Source organism: Paroedura picta, chromosome 11, assembly GCF_049243985.1.
Source record: "Paroedura picta isolate Pp20150507F chromosome 11, Ppicta_v3.0, whole genome shotgun sequence".
Taxonomy (NCBI): Eukaryota; Metazoa; Chordata; class Lepidosauria; order Squamata; family Gekkonidae; genus Paroedura; species Paroedura picta.
Window position 1 is genome coordinate 47,938,568 of NC_135379.1, and position 27,141 is coordinate 47,965,708.

Consider the following 27,141-nt stretch of genomic DNA (forward strand, 5'->3'; position numbering starts at 1 on the left):
ACAGCCGGCGTGCCGGCGCCCGCGCTTCCCTCTCCCCCCCCTCCGGCAGAAAGAAGCTTGCTGGGCCGCAAGTTAATCGGCCGCTTCACTCGCAGCCTGGCGAGCTTATCGCTGCGGGGGGGGGGGGAAGGGAGCCACGGCCCAGCACCGGGCTGTGGCCCGGTGGTTGGGGACTACTGTTGTAAAGTGTTAGTCAACTGTCAACTGTAGAAGTTAAAAGGTCTGGTTCACATATATAGTAGGACATAGGGGAAATGATGTGGTAGAATGAACTGCACCTCTTCAGACTGTGGATGGAGACCCAATGTGGTGTAGTGTTTAAGACTGGCAACCTTTAATCTGGAGAACCATGTTTGATTCTCCACTTCTTCATATGCAGCCAACTGTGCGACCTTGGATCTGTCACAGTTCTCTTTTAGCACTCTCAGCCTCACTTTACCTCACAAGGAGTCTGTTGTGAGAAGAAGGGACAAGGAGTCTGTTGTGAGAAGAAGGGAAGGTGATTGTAAACCGCTTTGAGACTCCTTTGGGTAGTGAAACTTCCTCAAATTCTTTGGAATGTTCCTTAGTGCTAGCAGCAAGCAATGTTTGTGAGAGATGGCAAACCTTTCTTCCTGCTGAGCTAGCTGTATCAGTTTGTGTAGTCCTTTTTACACAAAAGGGCATTTGAAGCTGAAACATACCATTTGCAGCTTGGAGTAATACAGTCTGTTCTGCATCTTTGGCATTTTAATATATGCAGGTGATCCAGAAATTATGTTGTCGGTGTTTGTGTGTTTATGAGTGAAATCTAGAAACAGATATGAATTCAGATGAATTCAAATTTAGGATAGAATGACATTTGGAATACTTAAAGTTATCTGGTGAGGTGATTAAAAATTCTAGCCTCGGATAATGGAATGATAGTTCATTCTATCAATATAAATGTCTATATGTAGTGACATACTTGAATGAAGCCCATAGAAGTAATTCAGACATTTTTGCCTGAGGTGCCCTGATTTGATTAAAAATTGTTAACACAAGAAGCAGTGATTTACTCATTCTTCTCATCAACTACAGATGAAAGCTGCCTCTATCTTTTTCGATTCAACTGGTTAGCTGTGTTGGTCTGAAGTAGCACAACAAACTCAGATTTCAGTAGCACCTTTAAGACCAACAAAGATTTACTCAAGGCCTGAGCTTTCGAGTGCAAGCACTCTTCCTCAGACTGAGGAACATGAACACAGTCTTCATCAGACTGAGGAACACTTCCTCAGACTGGGGAACACTACCTTTTTTGAGCAAGCTTATTGGCTTTTACGTTGCTTATGTGTGTAGATCACTTACAGGAGCAAATGGGTGTGTGAATTCACAGCTTCTTCAATGATAACAGCAGTGTATAGTAATGATCCATATTTTAACTCTGCTTTTACCACTCCTGTGTGTTAGCATGCCAATAATGATATATGCTACTGTAAATTAATTATAATGGCATGGAGTAGGAAAGCATATTCATTCTGTGATTCCTATTTATGATGCCCAGGAGTGAGTGCAAGGTGGTAATGTTTAAATTACTGTCCATGTAGATATGTTCATAGAATCATAGAATAATAGAGTTCTTCCTGATGTTTAGACAGAATTTCTTTTGGATTAATTTCATCCCATTGGTTCTGGTCCTGTCCCTCTAGCGCAAGAGAGAACAACTCTGCTCCATCCTCTATATGGCACCCTTTTAAATACTTGAAGATGGTTATCGGATCTCCTCTATCGTCTCCTCTCTAGGCTAAACTGATTAAGCTCCCCCAACCTTTCTTCATGCATCTTGGTCTCCACCCCCTCACCATCTTTGTTTACCTCCTCTGGACACGCTCCAGTTTGCCTGCATCCCTCTTCAACTGAGGTGCCCAAAACTGAACATAGTACTCCAAGTGAGGCTGAACCAGAGCAGAGCAAAGCGGTACCATCACCTCCCGTGATCTGGACATGATACTCCGTTTGATACAGCCCAAAATCCCATTTGCCTTCTTAGCCACCGAGTCACACTGCTGACTCATGTTGAATGTATGATCTAATAAGACTCCTTGATCATTTGCCCACCTCCAATCGTCTGGCACCTCATCTGTTCTCCAAGAAGTGTCAAAAATAATGGACAGAGGTTCAGAGATGACATCTGCAAGTTCTTTTAGTACCCTTGAATGCAATTCATCTTCCCAAGAAGACTTTGTTTCATTTAAAAGAAACTAGGTGTTTGTGGACTGCTCCAACAGTGGTCCCAGGCCACCATTCCCAACCCCCATGTTGTGTTCGTTTTTGCCACATTGAGCACTATTTCCCTCACAAGAGAAGACTGCGGACAAATAGGAGTTAAGCAGTTCAGCCCTCTCTTCATCATCATCAAATGTTATACTTTCACTTTCTTCTCCTCGCAGTGGTCCTACCATGGTCCCTAGTCTTTTTTCTTACTTGAAATATAACTAAAGAACCCTTTTCTGCTATGTTTAGTGCTTCTTGCTAGCCTAAGCTCATATTGAGCTTTAGCTTTTCTAACACTCCCTACAATTATTGGTTGTTTATATTTATCCTTGGGAATAAGGCTTTCCTTCCATTTCCTAAATGACTTTTTTATTCCTCAAATCATTTGACAACTGCTTATGGAGCCACCTTGGCTTCCTTAGGCTCCTTCCATCTTTTCTTCTCAAAGGAATTGTTTGTGATTGAGCCTTCAGTATTTCACTCTTAAGAAACTCCCAGCCCTCTTGGACTCCCATCTCCTTAAGTCTTTCTGACCACGGGACTCTACCCAACATACCTTTAAGTGTTAAAATCGCCTTTCCTGAAGTCCAGTCTATACGTCCGACTACGTAAAGTTTTCTCTTTCCCACAATAGAAAATTCCAAAAGCACATGGTCACTACTAGATGTACAGAATCTTGTTCTCAACCGTGAAAATTGACTGCCAAACGGATTCAGTGGGCAGAATTCTTTTTCCGCTTCTCATTCACCCTGAAGCACTTGCTGGGGAAAATAAACTTTCTGGCCGATGCTCTGTTGCACTTTTCCCAGCACGAAAGTAAAACTGAGCCATTGGTAGACTCAGTGTTCAGCCCCTCCCAATTAGAATGGACAAGAGTGATGTGCAGCAAGGCATCATCAATTGGGTCCATCCTGGGGGTTGGCTCCAAAAAGACCTGGGGGGGACACTGAATTTCGTAAGCTTCACTCCAACCTGCAGGAAAAGGAGGGGGTTTTCTGTAAAGTTGATTGGTTGTACATCCCTGCAGTGGCACAGGAGGAGGTTTTATGGCTGTGTCATGATTCCAATCCTGCTGGGCACTTTGGGTTCATAAAGACTCTACACCTAGTCAGGCGGCACTATTGGTGGCCGATGTGGAAAATTATGTGAAGGAATGCCCCATTTGTATCACCACAAAAAACTCCAGGAAGCAAACCAAAAGGACTGTTACAACCTCTCACAACGTCAGATGGTCCCTGAAAGGAAATCACCATGGACTTCATAACTGATTAGCCAGGGGAAGACTCTGATTTGGGTGGTGGAGGATACATTTTCATTTCATTATGTGCAACAATATTGTGCTTCTGCCCCAAATCTGCTGGGAAAGGAAAGTTTTAAAAGTCGATCATGTTCTGATTAATTTGTTAATACGAACGTTTCATTCTGAATAATTTGCAGCCCTGCCTAACACTATTGTCTTAAGCATTTTTGCAGATGTCTGAAATGTTCTTTCCTTTTCATACATTGTCACTTTGCTTTGTAGTTTTTTTTAAAAGCCTCTGAAAAGTGTTTGTCCTGACGGTTGTGTGCAGCTGAGAATTGAGCTTGTTGATGTCATCAAGAGAAGCAGTGTAGACTTGCCTTGAATATGTGGTTGGCTCAGATACTTACCAGAAGCTGTCTTTGTTAAGCTTTCTTTTAACAGAAAAGCCTTTGACAATCTGCCTTTGACGTGATTTGTTTACAGCCACCAATGATGGTGGTACACAATGGGAGATTGAGAAGACAGCCAAAAAGAGTCCAGGCAGGAACATGGCACATCTTCTGTTTGCAGATACGTAAATTAGATAATCACAGGATCGTGTGATGACTACTTACACATGAATTTTTGGGGATGGGTAGCAGAATGTGATTACAGAACACATGCTTTGTGTTTTGATGACTGCATTAAAAGTCTCAATGGAATAGTGTTCATTGGCTGGGAGCGGTGTCTTTAAAGAAAAAGTCAGACAGCTTGTGGGGGAGGGCAGAGAAAAATAATCCTGGTGTTTAACTGTATGTGCATCATTAAGCATGAGGATGACTGTGTTGGATGGATTTCCTGTAAGAAGCAGGACTTTTATTTTGAAGTGGGGTAGCAGCTGTTGCTTATTGCAGTATAGAACTGCAGTTCTGACTGGGTCACACAGTGGTCTGTCTGTCTTCACGCTGCACTGGAGTGGCGCAGGCACATATAGCCTCTCGGAGATTGTGGTTGTATAATTTGGAAAGCCCAGCAGCGTTTCAGCTGTGTAATGGCTGTCGGGGATGGTGAGTACGTTGTGTTGCTGTTTTTTTTTAAACAAAAACAAACCAGGCTTGATTTTTGTGCATATTTACATTGAAACAACCTTGCTATGTGAAACATGTCATTCATATTTTGTAGTGAGCCATAATTTATTTGTAGCTGATTGTATTTTAATTGTAGCTTTGAACATTTAAATTGTGCTTAACCTGCAGAGAGAGAAAAATATTGTAAATATAGTGGCTTGCAACCATGTGTCCTGGGCTGCTTGGGGCTTTGTCTGACAAGAGGACATGTCATTGGTGTTCAGATAATAAGAATGTCTGTATCGTGAGAAGGCAGCATATATGGTAATTAAAGGTTTCTAGAGCAAGGTGGGTTGGTATTAAGTACTTTTTTAAAGTCTTGGTGTGTCTAATTGATTCCTCCTTATTTGAATGTCAGTGTATACTGTTAGCATTGTGCAGTAAGGCCAGTCTGCCTAGGGATTTCTGTAGTAACTTGGTTTTAGAAATGCCGGCTTTTAAAGAACTTGAATTATAGTGGCAATATAATCACAAACAATCAGTGTTGGAGAAGGGGCGTTTTTTTAATGTCTGTTGGGTACAAATTGGACAGTTCAAGAACTGCCCCGCAGAGTTGCCTGAGTTGAACAGAATGTAATACTATTAATAAGTTTTGAGTTTAAATTATCTGTCACTAAACATGAATTCAGAAATAAATTATAGGTGTATTTCTACAGAAATAACAAAATTGTGAAAAGAAAAAACACACACCAGAAGTACCTACAGTTGTCTATACCAGGAAAATCTATATGAAATCAAATGTTGCTGAGATGAAGATGTGCTCTAATCTATTGAAAATTCGATACTACCTTAGGGATATTTTATAATCTTAAAATGGTTGCATAATCACATGTAACACTGATATGTTTGTACAATGGTATAGTTTTGACAAAACTGAAATAACATCGTGGGATTGAAAAATGCCTTTTGTCATCCTTTCATAAATTCATATCTTTCCACATTGTTTAATTTTTTTAACAATGAGGTTTCTCCATTTAATAAGCTAGCAGAACTTCTTGATTCTTTCCTTTACTGGTCAATCAAAACATGTCAGTAGTTCAGTTAACCATAATAATTGTTACTATGACATGTATTCACTTTAAATATTCCTGTGTCTTTTTTTACATATAGACCCCCCCCCCCCCCGGTCAATGGTGTCCCGCTTTACCAGTGTTAAAATCTGGTCACCTTACGTATAGAAAAACTTTTGATAAAGTGTGCTTGTATTTTTTCTCTTGTATGTTTAGAGGATGTTTGGAGTACAACTAAACATGACTATTTCAATTAAGAATCGTACAAAAAGTACCTTTTAAATTGACTTCTTTATACCACTAATGGCATCATTTTTGTGTTTACTCAAGACTGTTGATTTGCACTTCAAAAGTAGTAGTTGAAGTATGTTTCAATAATTACCTTTCTTGTACAAGATTTTTCATAAATTTGTGATAGTGGCTATGAAAACTATTTTGTCATTAGCAAAAGTATCCAAACACAATACTAGTCTAGAAGGCAGCTGACTCTGATATGGAGGAGCTTTGAATAAAATATCCAATATAATTAGAAAAATATAGGATGATGTAGCAATTTTCTTAAATCTACTGTTCATCACAGCCATGCAAAATCCAACAGTGCTATAATCAAAATAATTGAAAATAACACTGTATAGTTTGGATAACCTGCTCTGTGGATGTTCCTTCTTTAAAACCTGGTTAGAAACTTTTATCAGATGAATGCAAACAAAATTTTAGTTTTCACATTCTCTACACAAAAAAGTGGAATTCACTTTTAGAGAAAAACTAAAACATATGTTTTCTATTTAGGTATACATGTTTATTCAATGATCTTTTTACTTACTGTACAAAGGACAGAAAGATAACTGAACTCCACTCCATTTATTAATTTTTATATATAAAATAAATACAGTGAATTCAAGTATAAGAAATATTGTTTTAATAGACACCTAATTTCCAAAGCCTTCCACATCATTCAGTAAAGTTAACATTATGACATGTGCTATTACTGCTACTCTGAAATTCTCAACTTTTTTCTCTTTCAAAATTGGCGTGAAATTGTCTTAAAAGATTTCAGGATTGGGTGTGTTTTTTAAACTCTTTTGTGAATGGGTAGCTGAATTCACAAACCATATTCTGGAAGTGTTGAGGAGGAAAGTGGTCAAGATCAAATCTTGGCAGTAGATCCCCCCCCCCCTTTCTTTTGAGCATCTCCTTTAAGAGGATAATGTTATATCCCCTGTTAACAAGATTAGGGCTTTCAAGCAATACCCAGCATAACTGCTGTGTACTACTATCATGTAGGGCACAAGATCACTCTCTGCGTTATTTAATTTGGAGCTGAAGAAGAATGTTGATGTTTTGCTGAAATATTTTTCTTTTTGTTTTACCAGCATACTTTCTCAAATGTCAACAATTATTGGTATCATTTTTAAAAGTAGGATCAGTATAGATTTTTTTTAGGTCCTAACTTAATTCCTAGTAATGAGGAATGTTAATAATGAGGTTATTTGTTAGTAAAAAGATTGGCTTACATTTTGTGGTAACCCATGCAATGAAGGATAGGAGACACACAAGCAAAATGTTTTATGCACTTACACGTTGTTCAAATAAAACTGTTGCATTTTAAATCTGTGAAATCAAACTTTACACTTACAAAATTGAATTATAATGGTTTATATTATTTCAGGGGATATAATGCTAGAGCAGATGAGAAGTTTGGATTGCCTTGCTATCCTTTGAAATCTCCTTGAATTTAGGGGTGGAACGTAATTCTTAATCTGATTTAATTCTCCTTGATTTTTAAAGCTTACAGATTTCAAAGATCTTCTTTTGGATGGAGGCAATTTAAAATGATGTCACGTGAGAATTGGGATGGTACTTAAACTTCAATAAATGCATCAAGCTTGAAGATGTAGATTAAGAATACCTATAGAATTGCAAAGAATTAGACGGATTACCAAGAAACTGTAGTTGCACTGTAGTTACTTACAAGACAGAGCAGATGAATCAACAGCTAGGTTTACATATTTTTAAGACATTGAGTAAAACTGTGAATCTAACAGCTTCAACATGTACATTTCTCCTGTATAACTGAGTTCAGACAACCATGCATGCCATCATTTGGAAGCTCAAGAATTAGTCATGGGTTTACAGGTTTTCCAGTTCCTCCTTCCTTGTATAGGGCTTCTGTTTTAGTGCTAGTTTGCCATGATGCCCAATTTGTTACTTGCCCTTCAAACTGGAAATTCATCGTAAATGATGTTTTTAAATTCTAATTTGGAGTTTAACCACTTATCCTAGATTATTTGTATGGCATGGCAAAGTATTTAGTCCTAAGCACAAGAGGAGGGGAAAGACTGTGTTTGTGTTTGGGTTTATCTTTCCTCTCCAGGCAGGATGTTTTAGTAACTACTTATTTACGAGTTTGTTTAAAGCATTAATTCTACCTTTTCTGGCATTATGATATGATAGATATCCTTCTGCACTCCATGCATCAAAACAAATCTCTGGCAACAGGGGGAGCATGCAGATATTTGGCAACCTTAGCCAATGGGAGGATGTGGAATTTTTTTTGGGGGGGGGGAGGGAGGCAGGAGATAGGAGAATGGAAGGTCAGTCACCACTTCATGTGGATCTTGGGAAAGTGACAGTGGAAGCGACCTGGTAGGTAGACTTCGCTAGCTGAAGAAGAAAGATCTCAGAGATCCCAAGAGACTAACCTTGTTCCAAGATGCTGCGATTCTGAGGTTTAGGGAGAGGTTCCAAGTTATAACAGCCCGTTATTTTGGTAATACTGTGGGTGTGTGAAATTGTAACGTTTGTAAAACAGGGCTTCTGCTCTCCCTTGCTGTTAATAGCTGTGCATAGCTGATACCTTGTTACATTGCTTATCCACTAAACCACTAAGCATAAGCCCTTCTAAGGAAGAGACAATGAACTTCTTTCTCTTGTCCAGCATATTCATTAACACTGCCTCACTGATTAATTGCAGCTCATGCCATGGTATAAATCCTAAAACTAGTAAATTTCATGGATGACACAAGTTGGTTGAATAAAGTCCCCAACATTAACTATGTCCTGGTGAAAGGACATAGTACTAACTAGTACCAAGATTTGGGAAGATACAAAGTGTACTCTGAAATAAAATAATATAGAGGAGCGATTATTTGTCAATTTCCATGAAGCAGGTTTTTGTTTTGCTTTGTGGGTTTTAAAATGTACATGCTAGCTAGTAGAGTACAAAACACTTAAGTGCTTTTTTGAGAAATCCAGTCTTTGAGAGTTCCAAGCTGTTTTTATATTTGGCATACAAGTAGAGGCATGCAGTGAAGTTGCCAGTTGTCACAGTGATTTTTTTTTAATGTTGTGTGGGCACTAGTCCATTTTAAACTGGATTGAGACCAACCATTTTTTTCAGAGCATCAAATGCTGAGGGTACTATTTATTCCATCCTCTTTCTGAATAACATTTTTAAGTATGTCACAAAGAAACATGCTTTGCTAAATTGGTTATTAAAATCTTGAATCTCTTTATGCAGTTTGTATCGCAAAGTGTTTAATGTTTAGCACATTTTGACTCTATCGTTCAGTTCTGGATGATCAGAAATAAAGCCCTTGTGTTGGGATAGAGACTGTTGCTGAGATCTTACTTGCCAGATGTAGATAGCACAACTCTATAGATAGCTTCTTGCAGTGCTTGTCGCACACCTTGGAGTTGAAGAGTTGCAACCATCAAACAAAAAAACCCTATTCTTTAGTTTTCATAAGAGAACGTAATTGGAGTTTAAATTGACAAATATCACAGATATGAAATTTATTGAAGACTTGGAAACTCTATGTGCTGTTAGATTTGAATCTAGTAGCATCATAAAGACCAACAAGAGTTTCAGGATATCAACTTTCAAGAGTCAACATTATTGACAAACTTAGGTTTCTCTAACAGCTAAGAAACCAAAATGTTGTGGTGAAAGCCATTTTGACCACATCAGTAAAGTTGCTTTTTTTGTCATTTAAATCAATGAGCTGCTTCCAACAGCTTTTACCAGACTAACTTGTATAATAAAAGAACTGGAGTTTGAAGATGTAAGCAGTTATGAGATTAGGTCAAGTGCAGCCAGCTTACTTGTTAACCTTTAAAGCTATAATACTTGGGTTTTACATATTAACACTTTTGTATATTAGGCCTAAGATCAATTATGGATTGCTTTATGCCCAGAAACAATCCTTAGCATTATCTGACTTGTTCAGCATAGGTACTGTCAGTGCATCTACTGACTCTTCCACAATTTCATTGTAAATATGTCTCTCGCTACATACATTGTCTTCCTTCTGCATTATTTCCTCAATTTATGAAATTATTACGTTTTTTCGTCATGAATATTCATCTATCCTCTTGTAGGGCTGTCATCTGGTACAGATGAAGACAGTTTTTTGTTTGACATTCCTTCAACCAATCAATCTTTATTTTACAGTCGTTTAGACCAAAATTTCTGATGCACTAATACGGTGGTCCCCAACCACCGGGCCGTGGCCCGGTGCCACGCTGCGAAGGCCCCGGCACTGGGCCGCGGCTCCCTCTCCCCGCCCCCCCTCACAGTAAGAAACTTCCCAGGCAGCAAGCAAATCGGCTGCAAAAGCGGCCAATTAGCTTGCAGCCCAGCAAGCTTCTTTTTTTTTGGGAGAGGGAAGCAGGTCCGCGCATGCGCGTTTGCACCAGGCGCGATCGCCCTCCCCACCACCACCGGTCCGCAGCCTTAGAAAGGTTGCGGACCACTGCACTTATAAACAATGACAGTTTATAAAAAGGGAAGGTAATACATAAAAAAGAGGATAGAAATGCATCAAAAGTAAAACTTTAGAACTTTTAAAACTGTTAAAGTCAATATTTAAAAGAAGCAGTAAATACATTGATGATTTTACAAATGAGACATAATACTAACATTCCTTTAGTAACCCTTCATTGTGCTTTATGCCTTAACTAGGGGCCAAGCCCGTTGCATTCAGGAATACAATGGGCACTAGATTGGGGGTGGGGTGGGGTGGAAGAACTCTTAGATGGCCCCTCCCCCTAGGACCTGGAAAGGCTGCAGGCTGGAGGCCCTTGGGAAGGAAACTCACCGGCAGGGGCAGCTCTCAGACAGCAGGGATCTGTAGCCTTAGATGGAAGTGGGTCAGGGGTGGGGGGAGGAAGGTGATTGGTTGGCTGCTGGACAGACACTTAAGCCTTGAGACACACTACTCTTCCAAGGCCTTACCAGAAATATATTATGTGGAGCAGATCCTCCAAAATAAGTATAATACAGTGAAAACTTTGCAATGTTGTGGTTGCATTCAGTTAAGAGAATTGTTTCCAAAGTGAATACAGCATAACTGGGTGTCAATACATAGTGTTCAAGCTAATATGGTCTAATGCTTATTTATTCATTTGCATGTGTGATCTGTTGGTCATTACTTCTGAGGTGGCTTACAGATTTATAACTTTGTTTCTCGTGAGCCAGTTACAGGAGTGGTGGAATATAAATCAAATTATAAATAAATTTTAAAAAGTAGGTGTGATGACAGATGTATTAATTGCATAGAACATATAATACATATTAACAAAAGTAAAAGAGTTCAGGAAGGGAAGAGCGAAAAGGCCAATTGAGATACCAGTTCTTGGATAATTTGTATAACTGTTTAGCAATGACCAGATGGAATGGGGAGAGGAGTCAGTAGGCCCTCTGACCTAGGCAGGCTCATGCAAGGACCTCACTATCATACCATTATGTATTTTTCTCCCTAAAATGATACATGTTCAGGTCAGAGAAAAATGCTATCTGATTATTTCTTTATTTATTTTATTTGCCTCAGAATATGCACGTCTTGTATACCTAACAGCTGTGTGTCTCCTTAGGGATCATGGTTAACCAATATTCAGGTTGTTTGTGGCAGCAGCACATGTAACTATTCTAATAGTGGCTGAGAACCAACTGCCTGGGAAGAATGGCTCTTAATCCCTTGTGACATAGTTCGGTTTATTAGATCTTTAAACAAATGCTACTAATATTAATGCTTAGTCCTGCTGGCTCCCAGGTATACTCTTGAAGGTGTGTGATATAGCATCTGTGGTGAAGAAAATCAACCTGGGTTTAGGTAGGACCATGTGGATGCTGCCTTTAGTTCTGTAGAATAATCTAAATGCAGTAATGTGCTGAAAAAACGTGTGGGTAAATATATGCATTGTTGGAATTCTTATGCTCTCACAAAAAAAAACTTTTCACACACAAGGAGGGACTGAGAACCCACAGACTTCTTGTACTGCATACTAATTTGCCACAAATATTTGGTGTCATTGTCTTGCGTTGCATTGGCTGAATTATCTATTGTGTGCTGCCTTCCTGGGATCACAGGACAGTGTAAGGAGCATCCCATGTGTACATAAACTTCTAATACTTACTGCTTCGTCCATGTGTTTAATAACTTTGAATTGAACTGAATCCTAGCAGTTTGGGAGTGCAAGGTTCACTGATGATTCCTTCATTTCTGTCCTTCAAGCAGTCCCACTCCACCTCAGGAAAGCTGATTCCTAGTGTTGCAAGTCCTTCAGGGACTAGTAGCCACATGAATCAGTTTGAAGAAGAGGAAGAGGTATGTGAAAGGGCTACTTATTCTGCAGGCACTAGTTTCCCAGTCTTAAGAAGTAGAGGTCCACTTTGCTCCTTTCTAAATGCAGGCTCCTTGACCTGTGTGATTATTGACCTGTGCGGTGCCTGGAAACACCTTTCCTGGAGTCAAAGGGAACCACTGGATGAATTAGCACCAATAGCAGAGTCCAACAACAGTTTTTAAAGAAGCCTTTTAAGGGCTTTTGGTATATAAGGGGGTATGAAATTGTAAAGTAACTGTCATTCAGAGTCTTGCTGCTTGAAAAAACCAGATGACATCACTTGTTATGGTGCAGTTTTAAAAAATGGGGAAAAGGGTATAAATTGGTTTTTTGTTTAAAAGGAAGTTTGTATTATTTATATGAATGACATATGAATAGTAAATGGTTTCTAACAGTAACTTGGCATTCATATTATGACATTTTAAAACATTAATGCTTGCAAGAAAAGCATTTTAATGCTAATGAGAGAATTTTATCTCTTGTTCCACATTTTAATACTGCTTAGTTTACTATATTTAGTATCAGTCTTGAACAAGGCCAAAGCTATAGGACTTGTTAATGTACATGATAGAATTAGATATCGTCTGTGTATACTGTTGTAAACACTATGCAATTAATAAAGTAAGTTGCATTATAAGCAGTATTGATCACTGATTGGATTAGAAACTTGGCCATTCTTACAATTTACACAGTGTTCTGGTTACTACTGTACCATTATTGTTTGGGGCAATTATCCAGGTTTCACCATGTGAGGCTCTGTGTGTGTAGGGTGAAGCCAGAGTTCGGAAGTCGATTTATAGATATAGTTATATCATTTGCACTCCTCAGTTGTAGTTTGGAGTAGACTCTCCTGCCATTGAAAATCGCCATCACATCATTCTTTAAATCAATATGATCATATGTTTCTGTGTCATTCTTGCACCTATGCAATCTGCATTGGTCAGGGTGCTTAAAGGCAGCTGTCCTTTGCGCTGATATGCACTGATAGCTGAAACTGAAGAACTTTTTAAAATGGATATGTAAGTTTATAAAACAATGTTCTGGTTCCTGTTCATCATTAAGACAAACTCCATTTTCCAAGATATAGAAATGCAAGTATATACCTTAGCTGTCGTTCCTTCTCACAAGCTGGGATTTTCCACCAGGGTTTAAGATAAAAGATCCTTGGAAAACGAATTGTAGTTAAACCATATATTTTCACTCATATGTCACAAGGAACCAGGGAATTAGTTTTAAGCCATTTTCTTATCATCCTTTGAGCAAGAGTTGGGTGGTATCCTGCACAGTCAGGCCCAGTCAGATTCTCCTTCAAGTGGTACCATTCCTTGGCCCTGGGGCTGGCCAGTCTGGGTGTTGGAGTGTAAGGCGTGTTGCATGGTAGACCAGTCGATCCATCAAGGCGGTCTTCCTAGACCTCCACTTAACTAGGCTGTTAAATAATTGAGCCCTGTACTGCCATCAGGTGCTGCCAGCTGGTGTTGAGATGGCGCTGTTATCTGGCCAGAATCCTTCAAGGAAATTCAGCTCTCAGTCTAGTTCTGCAAGTGGCATACAGCCAGGCTGGCACCTCACCTCCTTTTTGCTGCCTCAGACTGGGCCTTCTTTTACCATAATACCTGCAGAATGAGAGTAGATGCTGGGGGACTATGGTCCCAGGTTCAGGTTCTGCCCAGCAGAAGCCTGGCAGCTATCTCAGAGCCAGCTGTGAACTTTCTCTTACAGGCTCTAGCAGGGTGGCCTCTGGTGCTGCTGGCACATTGTAATCTAGGACCTCCCTGGTCTTTCTCAGATATTAGCCTTGGCTCCTTGGGCCTTTGCCCTGAGGACTCCAAGTGAGAGTCACTAAACTGGTTAGAGAAGGTCATGATAGGTGGGGTACAGAAGATGAGCCAGGTGCTGCAATCCTGGCACTGACTGACTTCTTGAACAATTCTATTTAATGATTTTATTTAATGATCTGGGTTAAATTATATGGGGTGTCTGAATGTAACCTAAAGTACATAGATGCTAAATCTATTTCCACAGTCACAGCTTAAAAAATAAGATTCTCCTACATCTGTTTTAGACCGAGTCTTTTGTAAGACAGCATGTTATAGTGATTCCTGATCCGCTAGCCTGATCTTGGAAGCTAAGCAGGGCTAGACTTGGCTAGTATTTGGATGGGAGATCGCCAAGGAATACCAGAGGTATGACATGGGGGCAGGCAGTGGTGAACCACCTCTGCACACTTCTTGCCTTGAAAACCCTACAGGGTAGCCATACATCAGATGTCACTTTCCACCACCATGGTATAGTGATTAAAGTACATGGCTTGGATGGTTTAAATCCCTACTGTTGTAAAGTTGTTGAGATGCTAGATGTAACTTATGAAGCTATTATATGATCATGTCTAATATTAAGATCATATGATATCTGGCTGGAAAAGGGCCTCTTGTTCTCTAACCATGCTGCTGTCATATGTATGCATGTACATAAAGGAGCATTCAGATCTCCTGGCGTTTAGGGAGCACTAGAAAACGTTCCCAATGAAATACCTTCTCTTTGGGAATTATTGACATGCTGTTTAGGGCAGTTTTACTCAGTCAGTATGTATAGTATGATATTTTTATCCAAGGCAAACTACTGCATTAGATAAACTGGTCTAAACTGAATAAAATGAAATTCAGTAGGGACAAATGTAAAGTTCTGCATTTAGGTAGGTAAAACCATCTACATCAATATAGGATGGGGAAGACTTGTCTTGGCAGTAGCATGTGCAAAAAGGGTCTAGGAATTTTAGTAGACCACACACTGAACATGAATCAACAGTATGACTCGGTGGCTAAAAAGGCAAATGGGATTTTGGGCTGTATCAAACGGAGTATCGTGTCTAGATCATGGGAGGTGATGGTACTGCTTTTATCTGCTCCGGTTCAGTCTCACTTGGAGTACTGTGTTCAGTTTTGGGCACCCTAGTTGAAGAGGGATGTAGAGAAGCTCAAGCGCATCCAGAGGAGGGCAACAAAGATGGTGAGTGGTTTTGAGACCAAAACATATGAGGAAAGATTAGGGGAGCTTGGTCTGTTTAGCCTGGAGAGGAGATGAGAGGGATCTGATAGCCATCTTCAAGTATTTAAAAGGCTGCTATATAGAGGATGCAGAGTTGTTCTCTCTTGTCCCGGAGGGACGGACCAGAACCAATGGGATGAAATTAATTCAAAAGAAATTACGTCTAAACATCTGGAAGAACTTCCTGACAATCAGAGCGGTTTCTCAGTGGAACAGGCTTCCTTGGGAGGTGGTGGGTTCTCCATCTTTGGAAATTTTTAAACAGAGGCTGGACAGCCATCTGACAGACAGGCTGATTTTGTGAAGGTTCAAGGGGGTGGCAGATTAGAGTGGATGAGCAATAGGGTTGTGAATGTCCTGCATAATGCAGGGGGTTGGGCTAGATGGCCCAGGAGGTTCCAACTCTATGATTCTGTAATTCCTGTGTATACTGCAGACATATGTGGCATATCTTTAGGCAAAGATTCATCATTAATTTACTATTGAACTGTTCAGTGTCTTCATGAGTTTAAAGCTGCCTTTTACAACTGTGTGAAACTTTCTGTCCAAATAACATACAGCTCTTTACAGATTTTACAGATGTATATTTCTTGTTTGAAGCCCCAGCCCTGATATAGGAAAAACCTGTAAACATGTGCTAGAGTGGGAACAGTATTCCAATTTGTGGGGTGCACACTCTGGGTTTGCTTTGTTCCTCGTGGAAAACTAAAGCTTTTACATGTTATGAACATAGATAGCTATTTATATTTCCCTGGATTGTTCTATTAATGTATCAGTAATATTTTTACTGTACATGGCATGCCAGATTTATTTTAGTTCTTTGATCTTTTCAGTTAGTATAAGGTTTTGGTAGCAAACTGTGATAATACTTCTAGAAAGTCTGAGAGAACATATGGGTATCACATTTTGGTTTAAAGCACAACTTTTACCTCTTATTTATTGTTATATTTTAAGGAGGATGTAAGGAGGTAAACCTAAGTCTTTGCAAATATGAGAGATGTACATTCATATAAATGGTTTTTCCTGTGTCCTGTGAGACTACGTCACAAATAAATGTTTTGCTGCATCTTGTAAATTTGCAAATCCATGTCTGGAATTACTTTGAGAGTTTCTGGTAGAATAGGTCCCCAAATGGAACCACCATGACTCCCCCTCAGGTTTGGGATGGAGATGGAATATGAAGGGTTGGTGCAAGAGAGGTTAAAACTACTTACAGTTCATGTATGTACCTCCCCCCCCCAATAACTATCCCTTTCAATATTTGTCATCCCAACCACTGAACAAATATTTAAATTAATTTTTAAAAACCCAGCCTTTAATATAGGCTGTGACTGAATAGGAAACTTATGATGTGCATATAGGTATGTGTTTTTTGATTGCAGCCTAGTTTTTGTGGCAATTTACATTGAAAGTGTTTTTTCCCTATCCCATTCTTCAAACTATAGGTTTGATTTTAATAGGAATTTTCTGGGGTGAGGCCAGTTGTATACTATAAGTGCAACATGTGAAGTTGCAATTTTGACAGAATTAGAGGTATCAGCCCTTTTGTATCTTGACAGTATCTTATACAGGTATACCAGGCTACCCTAAATATTAGGTAAATTAGAGGCAACCTAGATTCTCCTTTGACTAGTCTGTAATGTACACACAAGGGACTACTCTATTTAATGGAATATGGCCATGTGTCACTCCACTCCCCCCCTCCAAGCAATTCAAAATGTTGTGGGGTTAAACAATTGAATTTAAGTCCTTTTGCAGGCTGTAGGGCTCCACAAAACAATTCTGACGATATCTTAATATTCCATAATCCTGTATTGTCCCTATAGAATACTTTTACCATTGTAATTTGAGAAATGGAAACCTCAAAGAAACAGAAAGTGAGGGCATTGCACAATTAAAATCTGCTTATTGTATTATATACAGATAGTGGTTTCATTCTTGGCTTTAAAACAATCAGCAGTATGTACTATTGTAGTCTTACTCTGAAAGGGTTAAAGCAGTCTCTTGTAGTGAGCACTGTAATGTTGTCTACCAGTTCATGTGCAAGGGCAGAGTACAGTTTCCATGGAAACTCATGGAATAATGTGTTTCATGCTTTCTCCCTTGCATTCTGATAGTAACATATCCTTGCATGCAAAATGCTCAAAGTTGGATTCCGCTGTAATGATGGTTTCCTGAAAGGAAACGTAATTGATGTTTTCAGATATACGATGTAAACATCTACATTTTGGTTGTAATGAAGAAGTAATGACATAGTATGCAGATTTTATCATGGTGCTAAGTTAATCTTTCTAAAACCACACTTTCAAAAGTAATGTCGACATTTATTTTTCTTTTCATCTGAGGTTGCTGATGATCCTGTTTTAAAAACCTGTTTTGCATAATGTGCTTGCCTTCCCAGAGGTTGTCAGGATTTTTTCCCCAAAAAATAGAAGCAGTGCAAGTTAAAACAAATAAATGTGGAAGTCTCAGAGTCCTGTGACAGGCAGAAAATTTGCAGTAAAAAGGTTCTGGGAACAGAAAATCCACTAAATGGCTGGTTATGTACGTGTGTGCCTGTGTCTGTTACAGCGACTCAGTCAGCCTCGCCCATCTTATTTGTTTGGGAAACTACAGGTTGGCTTCCCCTTATATTTTCAGGGTCCTAGAGGAATTCCGTTTGTGTTTAGGTGACTAATAGGGTGATCCCAGTTAATTTGTGAAATACTGGGGTTTTAGGTCAAGAATAAAGAGAATATACTATAGTGAAAGTAAAATTATAAGAGACAAGAGAGCCACTAGATAAAGCAAAACAGGCATCCCTGTATTTAAGGGAGGAGTAAAATACCTTAGGTATTCTGCCTCTAGAATCCTTTTTAAAAAGATTATAGAATAGTAGCTGTAAATGTTTGTGCGTGGGAATTAATTTATATGTGTGAAGAATTTTCACCTTTTCATCTGGCAGTGGCTACCAGGAGATGATGTCACCTTGCAGCTGATTGGCTATTTCAGCACCTAGTGCAGGGAAGAGAGAGAAGGATGCCAGCACAAATCTCTGTGGTGGATCTATGGTGTTTTCTGTCAGTTTTATATGGAATCTTTTGATTAGAGCTGAGATTGTCCATCCGTGTGGCCATGTGAGCAAACGGGAGCTTTTTAGCATTAGGGGCATTGAGAACTGTCAGAGGAATGAGGCGGCTGATCTGCAAACGGATCTGTGATTGTAAGTGTTAAAATCAGGGTGGAAGAAATGAAGCAGGGAGTGCTAGTAGACACATTGTGGGAGGATGTGTAGCAGAAATGGCATGCATGTGTTCTAGGAAAGCAGGGATTTTTTTCCCTTGAAAATTTTGGAAAGAATTTAGAATCTGAGGGCTTGGTTAAAGGAAAAAATAAACAATCACCTCTTAACAATTGTTTTGTTTCCCTGCTAAATTACCAAGCTTTTAAAATATATATTTCACTTCAGAGTCATTTGGAAAGCCATTACATGAAATGAAAATCTTTTTTTTTTTTGCTACATTGTCTTTCTTCATGGCTGTAGACAAAGAACATAATAATTAGTATTGATTTATTTGATTTTTTGTGACTTCTGGTGAGAGTTGCTGTAAGGCGGGGGTTTTTAAAATATGGAATGATAGTGAAAGGTTTTCTTTAAATTACCTTTAATAGATAAAAGCTTTGATGATGAAGAATCAGTGGATGGAAACAGGCCGTCTTCAGCTGCCTCTGCATTCAAGGTTCCTGGACCTAAAAAACCTGGAAATCCTGCAAATACTTCAAGAAAGCCAGGTTCTGCTGGTGGGCCTAAGGTTGGAGGTAAGATAGAACTATATTCAAACTTGGATAAGGCTTTTTTTACAGACCTTGGAACAGTTGGAATTGTATTAAAGAATTTTGAAAGGTGATGTTTAATTCATAACTGCAGTATTATTGCAGAGCAGGGAAGTGTGAAGGACCTTGAAAAGACTATGTTGCTTACATGAATAGACATATTTGTGTGGATATAAATAATATTCTAGTTAATATACAAGTTATCATATGTGCATAACAGAAGTAGATTTATGAAATATATTTGTAAGACCATGTTGGCCTCCTTGTTAAAACGAGATCAAGATATTTTTTTTTAAGCATCCCTAGATACCCACACTTTCATTACGGGATGGAGATGTACTTTTTGTTCCCTTGCACTGTGTTATGCAGAATCTGATGCTTTAATACATTGATACTTTCTAAAATGCCTATGTTCTTATTGAATAATGGAAAAATAAGCAAAATAATGTATCAGGTATCATCCAACTGTTTAACAGGAAAAAGAAAATATATTGGCATAGTTACAAGGCTAACCTTGACAATTATTTCAATATAAACCTGACATCTAACTCTCATAAACAAATCTCTTATGTGTTGTTGGATTATATGGACTGTCTTACCTCAATAAATTGGGATACAAATGTATGTACTTTTCACAAAACTAGAAACAGGAGTTGTCAAACAGAATAAATATTTCAATGCATTGACTACTCTCACTGTTTCTTTTGACTGGAAAAAACAAAACAAATCAAAAGTCAGGCACAATTAATATATCAGTGTATACTTAAGTTCCATTAGACAATCTAGCAGATTTACCTGACTCTTACTACAGCTTTGAATTATACTATATTCTGGTTTTAAAAGTTGCAAATTGCCTCATGGTGGGAAGGATGTTCTTCATTTTTTAAATGTGAGTAAGGAAACAGTTAAATTACATTTCAGGCAGCCTAGAATATGATTGTGATGAAAAAAGCCAAACATAGCAGTTGTTTTAAAAAATGATATGTCATTAAAACCCTGTGATTTTAAACCCAAAGCAGAATAATATGCTCCAGTTGTCAGTGAATTGATATAAATCATGGAAATGTAAAACTGTGATTTAAGTAATGATGTTGGTCTTCACACAAACACACACAAAACAAAAAACTAATTCAAGTTAAGTAATTGATTTAAATCATAATGTTCCATTATTTAGATACTTCCTAAATAAAAGTGCTTAGTAATTTGTTGTAGTAACTATAAAATATATAGATTTAAAATTGCAAAGATTCTTTATGCAACCTTTAGATGGTACATTCACAGAACAATCCTTTGCATAGCCTCTCAGACATAAGTTCCACTATGTACACTGGGGCTTACTTCCAGGTAAGTGTGCATAGGATTGCACTACTAATTCCTGAAATATTTCAGTATTTTACATATCTAGAGAATTATATTCAATACACTATTTATAAACAGGATCTCTGTCATACAATGTGCAGCCATGATAAGATTTTGCAGACAGGTGATGATTGAAATCAGCACTAGGTGTTTTTTTATTTCCTGCCTCCCTCTCTGCTTTAATCTGTACATTGCCAAGTAACTGCCCTGCACTTTTGATCCCCATCACACTAGAATAATTTCATTCAGAAGAAGGCTGGTGTTGATTACTGGATAGATCAAGAGCAAATGGTTCCCCAGATACCTGTTGCAATGAGTTAATGTTTGGCCCGTCATATACTAATATACTATGCAATCGGATGAATGACAAAGATGTTTTTTATAGTTCTTTACAAAAAAGTATTTTTTTCAAAAGTTCAGTAGGATCAAAAATTCAGAGTGAAGAAATTATATATTTGTATCAAGTTCAGATGTCATTTGAAACAAGTTCATTTTGAATCAAACTTATAACTGAAACTTAAAATCAAATCAAATTTAGATTTTAAAGTATATTTTATTAAAAATCATTTTTATCCAGTCTGCTATCCTTTCTTTTGCAACAGGTACTTATTTATATTGGCTTGCTGTGAGGTTGCCATCTTTTACCCTAAATTTAGCTAATACTACATCTGTGTAGTACTTTTAAAAAGTGTTTCGTTAGTTTTTGTTGATACTATACAGAAGTGTGAGCAGAACTGCCACACAATGTTTGCCTGAGCAGCATGTGTAAAACATGTTACAAATCATGATCAACTCATGTTTTCCTACATAAGCCATAAGGTGATACTATGTGGGAACACTTTCTGTGGCATGAGCAAGTTTATCCAAGTATGAAAATTGTCAGTTTATAAGATTGGTATTAATATTTAAAATGCATGTTGGTCTAGTGCAGGGGTGGTCAAACTACTGCTGTCCAGATCTCCATGGACTACAGGTACCATGATCCCCAGAGCCACAGTCTGGCCACCCCTGTTCTAGGGGAGAACAGTTGTGTATTATTATTTACTTGTTTGTTACATTTTTATACCTCCCTCCCTTGTGGCTCTGGGCAGTTCACAGAGAACATGAGTCCAATATGCCAGATATAACACAAACTCATAAAACTCAGTAACTGCATCAACAATACTGAAACATTTAAGATTCACTTCTTTAAACATTTAAACCATTTAACATTTGGACCATAACCCAGCAGATTGGGCAGATCGAACTTCATGGTGTGTCCACTCCTCACTACGTCAAGTTATTGTCAAATGAATTTAATTCCTGCATATGAAAACTTGGGACTACTTTTTTCATTGAAGGTTTGAGGAGCTTTAGTACAAGTAGCTCTAAGAATCCATTTTTACTTATTCTACAGAAGTGGTGAATTTATTTCTAATGTCCAATTTCTAATTGATTGAGTCTTATATCTGTTACATTCCATTTTCATAACCTGCTTTGTGGACTTAGAGCCTGAAAATCAGATCTATCCATATATTTAGAAGCATGGGTAAGCTTTAACAGTAACACTAGCTTACTAAGCATACTCCTTTGAAACAGAGTCTAACTCCAGCTATTTTATTTATGTAATGTGAAAGAGCTATTGGGTAAATTTATGATAGGCCTTGCATATAACCAGGCTGTTCCAAGGTAATGGCAGTTAGCACATAAATGTGGACAGAGAAATTAGCTCAGACTTGGGTTCTTCATTGATTTTCATTGCCATATGTTGAAAGTAGAGCAACAGAAGAGAAATAACATTTAGACTAATTTTTCATGTTCATTGTTGACATGGCAAAAATGGCATGTGACTACTCCCAGTGAGGTTTTCCCCCTTCTGAGTGTCCTCTTCTACATGTGTTGGGATCTCAGGTATACTACACTTTCCATAGTAGCAAAAGTTAATTTGGTAACAGGATGAGTTTCATGTATGAGTGAAAAAAACCCACATAGAATATGGTGATTTAGTTTAGACAAATTTATAATTGTGGGTGAATTTATGTGATGTGATTGTTAAATAACATTTTTATCTTGGTCCCTTAGTAATAATGATAGTATTCCAGATTGTAAAGAAATTGCCCACCTTCCTGGAGTATGGGGCAAGAATTTTGCCATGGGGAGCAGTGCTCTTCTGATGCACATGAGCTTGTTAGTCAGTCAAGTTTATTGCCCATCCCAAGGGAGACAGTAAAACATCTGAAAGCAAAAATACTATCTTCTCATCATCTGAATATAAGTTTAAATCAGAATAGATTCCTGCCAAAAATTTAGCCCTAAGGTTTGCATATAGTGGGCAAAATAAAATAGAATGGGGCAAATCCTCCAAAGAAGAGGAGTCACATAAAGGTGCTGATCCCTCCTCCAAAGAAGAGGAGTCACATAAAGGTGCTGATCCCTGGGGATTTGTATATAACACCCAGTCAGTATTGCCTATGGCATAGTCTGAAAGCATGAGGAAGTAAAAGACACTCTCAGGTTTGAGTCAGAATATTGGCTGGGTAAGGAGTTCTACTATGTCACTTTTAAAGTGTCTGACCTAGGGTGCTGCTAGAGAGTTTTTCTTTTTTTTATAGTTTCAAATTATATTTATAATCCATTACATAAAAATACATTAACCATCTTCAAAATAACATGTTAATAGATTATAATACAGTTACAAATAGTAACTTCCAACTGTATTTGTTGAAGAATATACAGAAAAACATTAATTCTCCTATTCAAAATTTCAATCCATTCTCATTTCCCCTTGTAAATCATAAATCATAACCAATAGTCATAACTTCACAGCTATACTTTTTTCTAATATACTGAATCCATAAATTCCATTTTGTCTTGAAGTGCTGCTAGAGAGTTTGCATGAGCTTGTCAAGAGCTTCCCCAAAAGCTCCCTTGTAGGTCCCAAATTACAGTGTCAGTATCATTGATCGATATTGATTTATCCTATTTACTATGGCATTCAGGATTTTGTATAGACTGTGACGATTTCTGCTGTCCGTTTTCCTAAAACAATACATTTTATGTAATTGTGTGTTGTTGTTTTTTTGCACAAGGTGAAAAGTTACTTTTCCTAAGAAGAGTTGAGATATGAATGTTTATTTCTGCTAGGGTAGAAGTGTATTTGATGAATTTTAGGATTAGCTATTTCCAGATATGCATGTTACATTGTCTTACCTCATGTTTGAAAATATTTCCCTGATCTTTGTAAGGATTTTATTCAGACACATGTAACCCGCCAAGAGCCGTCTGGGAGTGGCGGGTAATAAATCGAAATAACAACAACAACAACAAGAGTCAATGTGATATAGTGGTTAGAGTGTTGAATTAGGATCTGGGAGATCCAGGAACCATTCCGCACAGAAAAAATAGCAGCATTAGGCCAGCGCAATGGCTTAACACTAAAAAAACTCACCACCCCGAACTCCTCACCTGCTGGCTCCTCTGCTGCCGTCTAATGCTTCCCGGCATTTCACACGCCTGCTTGAAATGGCGGAAGAGGGGAACGTGCTATACACGCTCCCCCCTGTCAATCAAGACAAGCAGCCAATCATTTTTCTCCCTCCTTTAAAGGAACTGTGAGCTAATATTTAATGACTTATTCATTTAAATGCATATACATCTATTCATAGATGCATATGCCTTTAAACGAATAAGTCATTTAAAAAAATAGGATTATTCATAGATGCATAGGGTTCCTTTTACTGCAAGTCTTCTTGCAATCTGGAGCCTTGAAGCTTCAAAAAAAATTGGGTGGCAATTTTTTTTTTTAATGGGGGGAAGAGGCATGCTTTGTGGGCAGACTGGTGGGGAAAAGTTTATTTTGTGCTCTGCCTGGATGATTGTGTATCTATTCGTTGCTCCATGCAGTGTTTTTTTTTTTAAGAAAGTCCCATTCAGTGTTAGAGAGGGAGGCGGGCTGTGGAGATGGAAATCTCGCTACTTCAGCCACTTTGGTAATGCACATGTCTTGTGCAAGTGTCTTGCTGGCTGCTCTCATCATGCTTAGCACTACATCGCAGGGGTAATCCAGTTTTGTGGATTCTCCTGCAAGTGCTTTAAAATAGAGGATGTAGCAGCCGGTTTGCAGATATAACGCTTGATGTTTACGACATTGTGCAAAACGCCAAAAATATGCCATTTGCAAACGGTAAGCCACTCACTTTTTAAATACTGTACGGAATGGTCCCAGGTTTCAATCCCCAGTCTGGAACAACAGCAACTGTTACCAACTGATAACAGTTAGGACCTACAATTGTTGAATGACTGTATTGCTGTTAAAATTATATTACTTTTACTGTGCACAGTTTTTAAAGAACTATAGGAATTAAAAACATATGTCTAGCCCATAGGCTATTGCAAACCAGTATGCTATACACTATGTGAACCAATAGACTGAAGCGTTTTGGCCCCTGTAGGGCCTTCTCCAAAGGTCTGGTTTTAACACACACTAGTTCTTAACACATAAAATATGTACAACAGCCAAAAAAAGCTATGAAGTATCAGAGTCACTTAATGAAAGATGTCTAGTTTTTAGTCATTAGCTCTCTTCCAAAGGCTGCCTAAAATTTTCAGTGGTGTGTTTACTTATTTGTGCATGTATACAGATGTTCAACCTTTGTAGGTCCTAACTGTTACCAATTGGGTTTTTTTTTTGTTCCAGTTCTGGTTGTCGTCCCCCCCCCCCCCCATTTTGGTTTCAATCCCAGTTTGCAGTTTCATAGAATAACATGAGCAGGCTTCACTCTGTGCTGTCACTCCCCCAAAACAACAACAGCAGCAGCAGTTACTTGTTTAAGGAGATAATAAAATTTTGAACAATAGAAAGAAAATGTGGCAGGGAAGATACAAGAATATTAGTATGTGGCTTTTGTTTTAAAACAAAAGTCACAAAGTACAAGAAAAATCTGACAGTTCTATTCGGATCTTTTTAAAAATCAAATTTAAATATTTTATTAGGTCATTCATGGGGTAAAAATGCCACTGTGTACCCACTCAAGTGTTAAAATATATCTGCTATTTTTATGTACAAAATATCTGGAGCATGAAAACTGCTATTTCACCCAGCCCATCATAAACATGTTTTCTGATTTGTCAAATGAGCTGCCCTAAAGGTATGTATATTAAGTGACCTTTTGAATGTATAACATTAAAGTATTTGCTTATTGCTAGTTTTGAGACAAAGGCATGTTTTTGCTGGGGATTAATCTTTTTCTTTAATGCCATATATTTTTAAATAAATCATGTAGGTTCAGATTTTATAGGTAGCTCAGTGCTTTGGTACATTTTGATCTCAAAGTAGTTGGAATAATTTTAGAAAAAGTAAAAAAAAATGCTACAAATGTTCCTTACTTAGTCTAGAAAACTCACCTTTAACCCTTCTCTTTGCTCAGGTATATTTCATCTCCATGTACCAACTGTCTTCAAACTTCTTACTTTCACCAAGCTGCCTAAGTAGCCTTGTTCGCACACGCAAAAAAGTGTTATATTTGGAGTTCAGATAAATATCATCCTTGGAAATCAACATGAGTAAAAACTAAATTGCAGAATTGAGCACTGAGTATCACTAATGTTACCATTCAATGGTGGCTAGTGTTTTGAGCTTCTAATGTCTATTTCCACTCCGCTTTTTTGTGATCAGTGAAGTTGTATTTGAGTTACTGGAAAATATAGGGCAGAGCTGGATCTAATTGTACAATCCCAAATGCAGCTGCTCTTTTCTAAATTCATTGAAGTCAATGGACTGGAAAGGATGTAACTGTGTTTATGAATGTACCATAAATCATATAAAGTCCAAATATCTCAAAGATTAGGCCTCTACTATTCATGTAACTAAACCTCTAATTAATAGCCCTTCCTTCTTTCTGCTGCTGCTTGGCACCTCTCTGGCCTAGTGGGATAGAATTTGAAGTTCTTTGCTTATTCTCCTCAATCCCATCCCAATCACTGTTGTTAATTGTTTAATTTCATTTTACTGTAGTCATTCAACACCCTCCCCTGTCTTAGAAGGCACAAAGTTTCCATCTGGCCCTTTATAAGATACTATTATCCAACCTTTCTTCACGGGATTTTGGTTTCTATCCTGGATTACCAGTGATCCAGGCTTTTATCCTTTATATAGTTTGCAAGTCTTCCTTCGGTTTTTCCCCTTGACTATCAGAGAGGCAGGCAGTCATCAGTGTGCTCTTCACAGGTAGTAGAATACAACTGAAGCATGCAAGATATGCAGTTCTGTTTAAAGTACATAATTACACTGGCACAAATTTCATTATTTTTCGTACAGAATTGTTAGTGGCTTTCTAGTAATAATTACCAATATTTGGGTACATTTTGAATAACATTCTATAGAACTGTTTAACTGACACATCTGATTTTTCAAAAATACTTGATTAGTTTGATCTCTTGGTTGCATAAGTGTCACTTTAATCTCGGCTAACGCATTATTTTTAACTCTTGTAGGCACAGCCAAGGAAGGAGGAGCGGGTGCGGTTGATGAAGATGATTTTATAAAGGCCTTTACAGATGTCCCTTCTGTACAGGTACGGGAATGTCAGCTAGATTTATGAGATTACTTATTTTTTTAAAATCTACTTTCATAGTACGACTTGTCTTTTAACAGTACAATGTTAGCCGTTGACAATGTTTAATGAAACACTGCGTACAGTGAAACTGGGAATTTCCTTCTATTTCT

At 38.1% G+C, this 27,141-nt stretch overlaps 1 protein-coding gene and 1 long non-coding RNA gene across 51 annotated transcripts in view; both read left to right on the forward strand.

Annotated features, from left to right (window-relative positions):
• Positions 1-27,141, forward strand: part of CLASP2 (cytoplasmic linker associated protein 2) — a 135,388-nt gene that overhangs the window by 36,573 nt on the left and 71,674 nt on the right. For 39 of the 50 annotated variants that reach the window (XM_077303100.1, XM_077303102.1, XM_077303110.1 and 36 more), the window contains 2 exons: positions 18,918-19,064; positions 26,910-26,989. In XM_077303100.1, coding sequence (XP_077159215.1) covers positions 18,918-19,064; positions 26,910-26,989 — 227 coding nt within the window. Of the gene's footprint in view, positions 1-4,365; positions 4,522-18,270; positions 18,469-18,917; positions 19,065-26,909; positions 26,990-27,141 lie in introns of those variants that run through there. The other 11 variants (XM_077303152.1, XM_077303145.1, XM_077303141.1 and 8 more) reach the window with 4 other exon arrangements.
• LOC143820389 (uncharacterized) lies at positions 21,221-23,720 on the forward strand. Its single transcript, XR_013225331.1, has 2 exons — positions 21,221-22,802; positions 22,842-23,720. It is a non-coding gene; the product is annotated as an uncharacterized LOC143820389 (long non-coding RNA).